This window comes from Trachinotus anak, unplaced genomic scaffold (assembly GCF_046630095.1).
Source record: "Trachinotus anak isolate AG129_WGS33_773 ecotype Australia unplaced genomic scaffold, CSIRO_AGI_Tana_v1 ptg000010l, whole genome shotgun sequence".
Lineage (NCBI taxonomy): Eukaryota > Metazoa > Chordata > Actinopteri > Carangiformes > Carangidae > Trachinotus > Trachinotus anak.
In genome coordinates, this window is record NW_027273861.1 from 13,554,548 (window position 1) to 13,567,164 (window position 12,617).

Below are 12,617 nucleotides of genomic sequence, written 5' to 3' on the forward strand. Positions count from 1 at the left end.
CCAACTAACAGGACACCAAAATGCGGTAAAGAACATTGAGGAGAGATTTTTCTGATTCATTTGGCTCTCGTGCTGCGCCTTGAAAACCATGTGAATGCATGGCAATAATTTTTTTCCCCCTTATTCATCATGTTTCAGACTTTTGCACATGTTCATATCGCGATGAAAAATTAGAATACAATATTTCAGTCAGCACTACTAGCTGGATAGCTAACAACTATCCATTAACTAACACTGTCGAAACGCATTTATGAATTACAAGCAAGACAAATATTTTCTTCGTCCTCAGAGGCTGGCATCATATAAACAGTTTTATTGCATATTCTACATGACGATAAATTTTGAAATCTTTTAAAGCACTTTCTGCACCTCTCAAGCTATATTAATGAGACTAAAGCTAAACAATAATTAGCATTCAAAAACTACAGCTCCCCTGAGGTTCTGGCAGAAATTGTAGAACCCATAAATAAGAAGTGTTTGAGAACAGAGCAGTGGCAAGGGAACCACTGCTTGCCTCGCTGTCAGGACAAGCAAGGCAAGCAATGATTGCCCGTTAAAGCTAAAAATAGAAATCAATTAGAACCTGTGGTGGCAGCAGGGTGTTGTCTCTGAAAGCTAGCTTGACTTCCAGCTGTTGTATCGTTTCTGTCATTTTCGTGGGCGTGACCGTGTCCACGTGACAAAGGCTGAAGCTTGTCATGCAGAGAACTCAGCAGCCTTTCTTGGAGGTTTGCGTATTGAGTATAATCCTGGTATCCTTCACGGGTGACTAGTGATAGCCAATGTGCGCTTGTAAAGATGTCCTCGACTCAGCTTCTACCGTTCTGAGATCAGTAATGATATTGCAGCATTATACGCATGCGCAGACGTGTGTGAAAACTAAACTAATTTATCATCTCTGTGCAAGATCTGCAGTAAGCAGCTCCTTTCAGGAATAGCTGAGTATGTAGGTTGTGTGCATGGTGGAAGAGAGAGAAGGCGTGAGAGAGAGTGTGGTGAGGCTGCTGACCTGAGCAGAGAGGTAGACTATGTCCACATTACTACGTTTTCATTTTAAAACGCATCTCTTTTGCTACGTTTTCACCTCCCAGCCATACTACTCCAGGATTTTCAAGCCTCGAAAACAGAGTGTTTTGGAAATGCTGCTGGCCACGTTTTAATTTGAAAACTCCAGGGTTGCACTGTAGTATGGACGGGCAAAAGCGAACACCTTTGGAAACGATGATGTAGACATACCCAGTCGCTCCCTCACTGGGCCAGTAGTGAAAACATGAATTACAATTGTTATTGACCTTGTCTTTGCTAACAGCTGTTGTTCATTGAAATCATGCATGTTAACGCTGCCAACTGCCTTTGCTTTCCTTGTTCGAAGTATTTTGTGCAACTTGCGCATGCCCAGTGTAACTGAATGGTCACATATAGGGTTGTGAACGATGAACCGATGCGACCGGATATTCGGTTCAACAAGTGAGAGATACGGCTGCATCGGTAGCAGCCTCCTCAATCGATACGAATTATCAATGAATTCCTAGATGAATTGGTTATAGAGTCATGGATCGGGTATCGCGAGACTTTGAATCGGTTGGCGGCATTACACACGCGCCAGGTCTCTAAAACAACGCGAGAGCTGAGGCTGCCCGCAAAACGCCGTAGCTGCCTAGCTGGTATTAGCATGAGTGATAAAGAAGGGACGACACGGAAAATGGAGGAGGTGGAGAATGAAAGCGTCAGCCTGACCAAAGGTGATAATGCACCAAGAAAGATTTTCAACACATCGGGGAAACAAAAATCCAAGGTGTGGACCGTTTTTGGGTTTTGTAAGAAGGAAGGGAAGCTCAAACAAAGTTTGTTGTTACTATTCTGTGCTACTTTTACCTCTGGAGTTCCAATCCAACGATTCAGCCAGACTTTTTTTTGGTCCATGTCTAAAAATAAATACATTGACATGTGATTTTGTTGTTCTGTTTTTTTTTTTTTTTTTTTGCCAGTCTTTTACATATTTAAAAAGAAACTATTGTACTGTCACTTTCATAAACTTGGCTTCTTTATTATATAAAATATCTACAACAAATATTAACCATAGAATCGAATCGTATCGTTCTTACACTGTATGGAATCAATTCGTATCGAATTGGTCTGTAATAAAAGGATATCATTTTTGAATCGAATCGTAACCTGTGTATCTAGATGCATAACGAATCATTTATCACCGAGAGATGTGCAACCCTAGTCACATATGTATGCGTTTTCAGGTGTGGTAGGATGGATGCAGATTGTTTGATATGGAGCTAAAACACTCATCTGGACAGAGATGGTTTTCGCATTAGAACGTTTTAAAACGAAAACGTAGTGGCGTGGATGTAGACGCAGGTAGTTCGCAGTGTAGCTGTGAATGTACAGTGCGATGTCTGTGTGCTTTGGGCTGTTTGTCAGTAAATAAAGGCCACGACTCCTCGAGACCCAAGCTCCCGCATCACCCCTGTGCTTCCCAACTACAGTCCAGACCATGAGCCAAGAAAGGATAACAACACTGAGGCTGGAAAATGTAGGATTCTGAATTGTCACTTTGTTGTTGTCAGTTAACGGTAAATGTGCTGAAGATTACCAGAGAAGTGAAATTTTCCCTCCATACTGTACATTTGATATGTTTACTGTAACTTCAGAAAAATAATCTTTTTTCAACCAGGCCTTCAGTCAGGAAAGAGAGAAGTGAGGATGACCAGGCAGATAGCAGCAAGATGTAGGAGAGAGACCTTCAGCAAAGGAAATACAGGCAGCACAAAATCAAGAGGCAGAGAAGGCCATGAATGAAGAGAGACCTGCTACTACTACTCTCATGAAAAGGTGTGTTTTAGTCTGGTCCATATTTTTGACGTGTAGTAAAAAGCTGAATCATTGTTCAGGTGGGTGGCTGCTCAGCTCTGTAAAAGTCACCACACGCCGCTAGAGACAGAGACAAGAAAAGTTACTTCTTGTAAGCTGCAACTTCTTACAGTGTTGGAGGTTGATGCAGCTCGAGGTGAGAGCACGCTTAAAACCAGGAAGTGAATTCAGTCACCTGTGACAACAAACCACAGAGTTGTTGAAGTGTCCTATAGCATGATGTTGAATCCCTGCCAGTTCTCCCGTGGTTAAACCAAGTAGTCGAGCTCAGTATTGTGCAATAAACAAAAGAACAGCATTTTCTGTCGTTATAATATTAAATTTACAAAACGCTCAATGGCTCTGCTTCTCTATCTTAAATATGAAAATTAGACTGTGGATGGCATGGCCTATTCTGTGGAGAAAAGTTATTTCCCAGAGTAGGCCACCTCAGTGGAGGCCTTTTCTATACCAGACACCTAGAGAGCACTGTCTCGCTTGTAGTAGACTTAATTAAAAACCTACTCTTGTTCATCATTTAAGCCATGTTTTATAGGCAGATAAAACTACAGCTATGTGGAAGACTACTAAAGGAAAGGCGATTTAGAAAACTGCTGACAGCTGGTTGTAAAAAGCATTTTTTAACCAAAGTCACACTTAATAATTTACATATTTCAGAATAAACTGATGGTTTTTACTCACAACAAATAACATTTTTAAATTCAGAGGATCCAACACAGATTTCTGTGACCTTTAACAAAAGTCTTCATTTGCAGCAAGAGTCTATTCATGTTTCTCTTATCTATAAAAAAACACTTTCTATTTGTGTATTGTGAGTTGTAGCAAAGGCAAAATGATGGCTGGATAACTATCACTAAACTAGGCTGATATAAGTCAAATCCCTACAACCATGAAAGCAACACAAATATAGGCAAGTAAATGAGAGTCAACAGGTAGTGAAGCCAGTCTCCTGTCTCTGTTATCTCCAATGATATAACTGATCATCAAAGTTATTTCAAAGCTCGTCATCAACCTCACAGTCAATGTAAAAGGGCTTTTAAACTATAATTAGATATAAAGAGGAAAAAAGAGGACATCTGAAACAGTGACACAAACTGTGATCTAATTATTACTTGAGAAGTGTCTATTGTTAAGTTCTGTGGCCAAAGACGGACAGCTCTGCTAGCTTTGAAGGAACCCAGCACATACACTATCAGTCAAAAGCCTGGACACTCTTTCCCATTCACTTTAATGGGAAAGTGTGTGTGTGTGTGTGTGTGTGTGTGTGTGTGTGTGTGTCATATATATATATATATATATATATATATATATATAGATATAGATATCGATATAGATAGATAGATAGATAGATAGATAGATAGATAGATAGATAGATAGATAGAGCTTGCTTAAATTCCTGGGTCAATGGCTGCTCTTAACTCGCCCGCTACTTGCTCCCTTTGGGCTGGAAATATCATCTGAACCACATCTTTAACCTTATCATATCACAGGCAAATCCTGTGGCGATCATAGTAATGGGTCCTGTGCTGTTGTGGGTGCAGGGTTTTGCATGTGAAGGTTATACAGCACAATCAAAGTTGGCTTTTGCGCTATCTGCTGTGTGTGTGTGTGTGTGTGTGTGTGTGTGTGTCAGAGGTACAGATGAGATGCTAGTCTCCAGTCATGCCAGTCTGAAACAGTATGTGAGACCTGTACAAACCATGCAGGCTTACCGAGCAGAAGAAGCTTCAGCTCCCTCCTTGCATCTCTCTTGTCTCGCCGGAGTTGTTTCTCGATCTCAGCGTTGATTCGTTTGGACTCCTTCGCCTCCTCACTCAGGCAACAAGCCATCATGGAGTCTAAAGTCATCACCGCATGAGCCGAAAAGCCCGTCTGACAAGGGGCGCCGGGCTACACCTCACACAAAGTATCAAATAAATAAAACTAACTGAGCAACAGTCCGTTTTACATCAAGTTATTTGCAGAGACTGATAACCAAGCTTGATAGGCTTGCTGCAGAATCTGGCCTTCCTTCTTGTTGGTAAAACTGCTGTCAAGTGTCAAATATTTGACAGCTTAGTCAAAGTCTTGTGTAAATCCTCGGGCTACAGGGACTGACAGCTGATCACAGAAAATTTGCAATTCAACGCGTCTGCAAACATCTTAGATGTCTAGCGAAGGTGCAAATAACCATTTTATTTGATGTTCTCTCAAGAAAGCTAATATTAGTTTATAAGCTAAACGCAGCTAATGTTTCAACCAAGCTAATGTGACAAATTGGTGAATTTTTCAACACTTTTCAATCCCTTTCCCGCGTAGCTAGACACTTGCGTGAGAATAACACTCACCGAAAATGCGGTTTTGTTTGTTTTTTTTTTTATTTTAAGCTACCAACTTTGGTCCCAGACACAGTGGGACACAACTGGCTGCCACTGCCACATTTGTACAATCCCTCCGCTGGTTGCCCGGCCGAGCGCAAGCCTAGCCGCCCCGAAACCAAAACCGTACGCCCGCGCAGTGACACCGAGCGCCCGTCAAACTGTCCATCCACTGACCGGCAGCCTTTCCCGGAGCCTGCAGCCCTCGACGGACAGCGAGCCTGGTAACAGCCCCTCTGAAACTACCGCTTCACAACTGTCCTCGGAGCAGGTATCCTCTCGCAGACCGAGGCTCCAGTGACCAGGATAGCTAAATGGACAGGCTAATTGTTAGCTGGCTAGGTTAGCTCAACTAGGCATCCCTGGATTTGCAGCCGACTGGCTAAAAACCAGAAAGCTCGGCCTGACAGAGGACCTCCATCGTATTAAACTAGACTTCTCCAAAAGAGCCCGCCGGCAACAAACCCTCAAAGTACGAAGACGTTTTACTACCAGTCAAATGGACTCTTGTAGTCCGTACATTTTATGGCTGCTGGTATTTTTTCCTGGTGGTGGTGACCGCTCCTCGTCACCCACTCCTCAGCCCCGGTGTGGCGCTGCTACTGCTGACGTCCCTTGGAATATAGTTGATTGACGGAGGCTGAGCCAATGAAGACAGAGCTTGTGGGCGTTTGGGGCGGGACTTTTCCTGGATGGTTAACCTCCCAAGTTTGCTTGAGCGGAATTCTTCATTTTGGAGGCGTGTCGGCGAAAGCTGCTGACATTTGACTGGACGGGCAACGCCCATCTCCTGTCAAAGACCCGCACATCCACGCACTGTGCGCCCATCCTGACTGTCTCCACAGCTGCTTGTTTCTCTGCGTCTGTGCTGCTGCCTGCAAGACTTCCTCCAGCTCACATCTGAATCAGAATCAGAATCAGAATCAGAATCAGTTTTATTGCCAAGTATGCTTTCACATACAAGGAATTTTTTCTGGTGATTGGTGCAATTGATCAGCAACAGTGGGGCTCTCTAGCAAACTATGAAACTAGGCAAACAAGGAATAGTGGAGAGAAACTAAGTGTATTTTCTCAAGCACTTTGCTAAAGTGGCCTCCTGTACTTGGTTATTAACATTTTATGATACTTTATATTACTACACCACAACATTTCAGAAGGAAATGTAGTCAGCCTGCTTGTTACTCTGCTACATATAAATCTAACAGTTCTAGTAAGGCCTACAATAGTTACCCTACTTTTCAGATTAAGTTTTTACATTAAAATGATGATTATAAGCTTATAAGATAAAAAGCCTTGTTAAAGTTTATACTGGTGGTTTCCAACCTGTTTGGCTTGTGAGTCCTTATAAAAAAGGCTGTGTCAATTTTGAGGTAGGCTACTTATGCTTTACTTTAGTATTTCCATTTTTTTGTGTTGCTTTATACTTCTAATGCACTACATTTAAGAGGGAAGTATTGTACTTTTTACACTTGTCTGATAGGATTAAGTTAGTTAATAAGCTAGTCAATTCTTTATTTGTTCAAGTATGTTTACAGATACAGGAATTTTGACCTCTGCATTTAACACGTCAATGAGTAGTGGACACACACACTGGCGTGGGTAACAGTTGGATGGTTAGGTGCCCTGCTAGTGGGCACTTCCGCCATGGATGGTGAGGGAGGGGAAAGCGCTGTTCATTCACTCCCCCCCAACCACATTTCTTCTTGCTGGTGCAGGGATTCAAACCGGAGACCTTTCTGTCCCAAGCTTGCTCCTCTCTGACGTCTCAGACAGCTGTGTCCTAGTGGACCCCCTGGATGTACTGGTGACTTTTCAGATTAATATTTAATTTAAATGAAAGTGTGATAATCTTATAAAATACAACACAGTGTTGTATGTATTATTTCACAAAAACAGAAAAGGTTAGAGAGAAGTCCTCAAAATGAAAACAAATTTGTGTCTTAGAAATCAGTTCTTATTCATTCCTGCCTCAGTCATCACCCCTCGGATTCATCTCGTGACCATATGGAGGGAACATATAGACTTAAATACCAAACCCTGTATAAAGTAGTAATTAAAACCAGCCACCTTTACTGACTATACAATAAAATGCTACTTGCACATTTTTGCATCAAGAAATAATATGTATCACTCACAAGCAACATTTTTCCATGGGATGGGTAGATGCCTTTAGCTAATAAAACTTCCAGGACTTTGAATAAAGGACATTCACTTGTAATTGAGCATTTTTATATTGTAGTATTGGTACTTTTACTCAAGTAATAGAACTGAGTATTTCTGTCTTAAAACACAAAGCTTTACACATTTCTTGTCAAAAAATTAGCAATACATACCCAAGGAGTGTCTGCTTGCTATGGGTGATAGGATAAGTAAAGTGTCGTGTGTTTTACAGCTGGTATAAAAAAAAAACTGAAAGTCTCATATTTACTTTGAAACATGACATATGCAGAAACAAGTCAAATAAACCTTGTACCCATTATGGTACATATTTAACAGTTGTTTCCCTTTTTCACAGATGGTCATGACCCTTGTTCATGTAGCACCTGGGCACTGTAGCTGTGTAACCTCAGTTAAGATCAGCTGGACATACAACTTTTGTCTGGTTTTGATCATACTGTTTGTGAGTATACACATGTCTCTTACACGTTATGTTAAGTTTTTCAATTAAAAAAGTGGAAATACCATTTTTAAAAATGAGTAAAGTAACTCATACATTCATCTTTTATTCAAGTAAAAAATACTGTTATCTGTAACTGTTACATTTGTAAAATAAGATTCAACCGTGCTTTCACTCACATACAGCAGAAGAGTGGAAGAAGGATTCAGAGCCTTTACTTAAGTAAAAAAATACCACAATCTAAAACTACTCTTAAAAAGTTCCTGCATTCAAAATGTTAGGCCTTACTTAAATTAAAGTACAGAAGGATTATCAGTAAAATACGCATTAAGCAGCAAAAGTAAGTATAAAAGTCATTATATACATTATATTAAATCACATATTACATTGAACCAATCCCATGGCCAGGGGTTACAGTTCCATCCCAAAATGTCTGGCCTCCCTTGGTGGCTGGAACTTTGGCTTTCTTACTAAGTAAATAGATGCAAAAAATAAAAAAAAGTTTGCAACTTCATAATACAACATTCCCCACCCTTTTTCAAATATCCTGGATTATCATTTGGCCTATTGATGCGTTGATATAAAGCAGCATATTAATGTTGTAGCTGGTGAAGATGAAGCTAAATTTGATCATATTATATACTGTTGAGAAGTTGAATCTGTAAGGTTGCATTATATTTTGTGTATAAAATCATAATCTTCCACTGCTGACAGATGGCAAATGAATGTAGCAGAGAAAAATATACAGTATTTCCCTAAGAAATGCAGCAAAGTAGAAGTGTGAGGTAGCAGAAAATGGAAATAATCGAGTACTGCAAAATTGTGCACTTATTTACTTCCCACAGCTCAAGCAGTGAATGAATATTTCAATCGGCTGAGACCAGTGGTTTCCCCACTTTGCTTTTGCACTGAGAATGAGGAGGAGGTTGATGACGATGATGATGATGATGATAAAAGCAAAAGGCAAATAATTTCTCAAGCGTTCACTGCCCTCATCATCTCAGTTGTCACAACACAATCACAACTCTGTCACTGTGTGCGACGTGAACGAGCCGGCAGGGACTGTTGTTGAGCCAAGTGACATCTTGTGGACATGGGATGTAGTTGCAAGAGTGAGGTTAAAAAAAAAACACCATTTTGGAGACGTGTTGATAGTTTTTATGCCTTTTACTGAAAGAAGTGCTCTCTGTGTTTGGCTTCTTTCTATTTTCAAAAGGACATTCCTTAACTAAATATCAGTCATTTAATTCAAATGAATGCCTTGAGGCTTAAACCACATTCAAATCGCCATCCGTATATACTTATTTAAATATCTAGAGCACACAAGTCCCCTTCAGCACGTCAAAGATTAGACTTAAGAAAAAAATAGATTCAAATTTAAAGTTGGCTACAGTGGCTGTTAGTTTCTCGTAGTGTTCAAGTTCGATCTCCTGAAGCTGAAATGGCGAATACACATAATGTAACCTGAAAGGACAAAGTGCTTCAGATGCCAGCAATGGCATAGTTGGTATGTTTGGTATCATCAGGAAAATCTTCAGACATGACACATGAGATTACAGCCTGACCTGCCTGCCCACATCTCCCTGGGCTGAAACTCGTGCCACAAGCCTCCACCCACAGAAGTGACTAACAGCTCTGTTCAGTCACAACTATCTGTCATGTCAGTTAACAAAGAAAAACATACTTTTTAAATACAGTGTTAAATAATAAAATCAAAAATGATCATCTCTACAAAGTCATGTTCAGCAGACCCAAAGCTGACTGTCTGATTTCAAATGAAAATGTACTAATTTACTAATTTACAACTGCCCCTTGAAATTTCTAATTATATTTTCTGCTTGACATTTTAGGGTTCTTCATGCATTCTCCAAACAATAGTACTCAAAACTATTTCCAACAGAACAACATTTTTACATTAACCGTGTGTTAATTTGTTGTCTGAAGTCTTGTTAACATGAAAGGAAGCAGCCTGCGGCGCTGCATTGTCTCCAGTGTCTCAATGTCTGAGTGCTGATGTCAGATTAATTATTGATCATCCTCTGTTTCCCACAGCAGCCAGCGATAGGGGACAAAGTCTCCTCACGGTCCTTTTCCAGCTGGTCTCTCTGTCGCTGTGGCTGCCTGTGAGGATTCATCTTGAAATAATTCGGCTTCACCTCTGCCAGCGGGCAAACACTGCAGACATCTGACGCCCTGTAACTGGAAGGATATGGCAAGGTGATTTTCTGTTACAGTCAGTCCACGCCCATTTACTATACAGGATTCCCCACTCAGCTTTCTGTCTGTGTTTTAACCTTGTCTTGTTTCTTTCTTCCTTTACTTTTCTTGTGCCCCCCCTTCCACTCTGAATTTCTTTTTTTTCTATAAACCAGTTTCACCAGTTTCATTAAAGACAATTCTAGAGCAATGCTGGTTTCACAGAACAAAAGGGATGTATTGTGATCAAGTTACTGAAAAAAAACAAGTCTACAACTAACTAATAGCCTACTGTTATGATAAGTTTTTATGCATTATATAGCATGCATGCATTTAGAATACATGTGCGTATGGCTCACACACAATAGAAAACACAAATTCATATATAAAAAAAAACAAAACTTTACAGGACAATTTACAGGATCATCTCTGTAAAATAAATTTCATGTGAAATGCAGGAATGACACAGTGCAGACAGGTTTGTATTATACCTTTATACTTATCCTTCTTTTGTGCACTATGTAACTAAGAAGACCCCTCCACACATACACACCTCTTTCACCTCACCTTGTTCCTGTGGCAATGCAGAGCTCAGGTGATCGCAATATCTGAGACCATGAAAGTCTGAACAAACCGGTTCTGCTGGCTGAGACAAAAGACTGACATCCAAACAGCAGCCGAGGAGAAGGAGTGTCAAAAATACCTGTCGTACACTCCAACACCAGGTAACCTACTGCACTTTGAAAAATCTCTATTTCTATCACCACATTTAGTAATTCATACTCGGTGCTCGCATTTTTTTCGAGTAGCCTATTGTTGTATTTTTCATGACCTGATAAAAGTTAAATATTTTGAATTGATATCGACCAATAAAGATTCCAGATATAGGCTAAGGACACAACACAGTCTTTTTCACTATTAATAAATAGGCTGATAATCCGGTTAAACTTCTGTGTGTCCGTGATTTCGCTTGAGCTCAGCTGAAACATGAAGCTGGAGCCTCTACAGCGGCCGAAACTTTATCCAGAGCGCAGCGCACTCATTCATTCTACTGAAACCAAACTGCATCATATTAAGTCAATTTCCGGTATTGGGCTTTCAAAATAATGCTGTTTTCTGATCATGTACAGAAAGTAATTAAGTAAATTAAATTACATGAAAGCCAGACTATTTCGGAGAGATAATCTCTGTTTTAACCAAGAAATGTATAAATATATTTTAGGAATTATAAGTAGGCTACATTAAGACCTTTTAATGAGTTGTTGGCTATTCCATTCAGTTCATAAGCACTGTATCCATTCTTAGTCAAAAATGTGTGGCATGTTTTCAGGTATGTGTATTTTTTCCCCATCTTTATTTTTAATATTTACATTAAAAAAATAAGTATTTACATACACACAGGCACACATACACGGACGCACTAACTGATAAAAACATAATAACATGTGCAAAAATACAATTAAAAGGTTACAGCAACAATAAATATAATGAAATTGTACTTTTCAAATTTCCAATATCGTTATTATAAAAAACAAGCAGTACTTTTCATGTACAAAGTGTCAAACATTAAAAACGACATAAATCAGGTCTCAGATGGTGCAACTAACTGACAACAATCAGTCAACAGTTCAGTTTAGGTGCACTTGTGTATTCATATCATGCATGAAACCAGCATTAGCTACAACTCATGACTAACTTGTTGACTTTTAAACAATATACTTGACCAGTGGTCAGTATCAACAATGAATCATATACAAGACAAAATAACATAGGACAAAACAATACTGTGGCACATGTTAAACATGTTGCACCTTTGATCACAACACAGTCAGTGATGTCACAAAAGCAGCAGGTGTTGATAGGAAGATTTACTACACTTGATTCAACACAAAAGTCTAAAATTGTTTGTAAAAGCTTTATGAGCAGCTCACAGCTGTAATCTATCTTAGATAGAACAAATAAGGGCATACTGCACAGTACAAAGGGCAATTAGCCAACATTTTAGTGTTGGTTTGTTATGAAAATAGCAGTGGATGATAGACATGAAATAAAATAGCTGTACTATAAATCATGTGTATATTCCTTTTCAACAAGTAATCTTGCAGCGGAAGTCCTTGGGTCCTAAGTAGTATTAACACAATGTAAAAAGCCCTGTTACAAGAAAGTAATTCATTTTGAATATTACTTACATAAAAGTATATGTTGTATTCAAAATGTACATAAACTATCAAAAAGATTAAGTACTCATTATGCAGAAAATGGGTGTCATATTAGCAGGTATTATAGGCCTTGCGATTAAGTACAGGTAAGGCTATCATAAAATTGTTAGGAGCACTACATGAGTGAATATAATTAAGAAGGCAACATTATATCACTGGTTTTATTAAAAAAAAATTATTAGTCAAACCCAGCGATTTACTCCGCTTCTTTATCTAAATCCTACTTTTATTTGCACCATGTCAAAGAGCAACAACATGCTCTTATTTTGTAGGCGCACACACACCTAACTTCCGGCGCCGCCGCAGCAGTTTGCCGCTCTCTTGCCGCGGCGTCGCTCGGAGCGC

General features: G+C 39.6%; 1 protein-coding gene across 3 annotated transcripts in view; it reads right to left on the reverse strand.

Moving 5' to 3' along the window:
* The window catches only part of LOC139627072 (guanine nucleotide-binding protein G(q) subunit alpha), a 31,453-nt gene extending 25,629 nt beyond the window's left edge, over positions 1-5,824 (reverse strand). Inside the window, exon 1 of one of the 3 annotated variants that reach the window (XM_071487719.1) lies at positions 4,596-5,824. In XM_071487719.1, the coding sequence (XP_071343820.1) occupies positions 4,596-4,731 (136 nt within the window). In that variant the 5' untranslated portion in view covers positions 4,732-5,824. The remainder of the gene's footprint in view (positions 1-4,595) is intronic. The other 2 variants (XM_071487720.1, XM_071487718.1) reach the window with 2 other exon arrangements.
* Between the last annotated feature and the right edge of the window lie 6,793 nt (positions 5,825-12,617).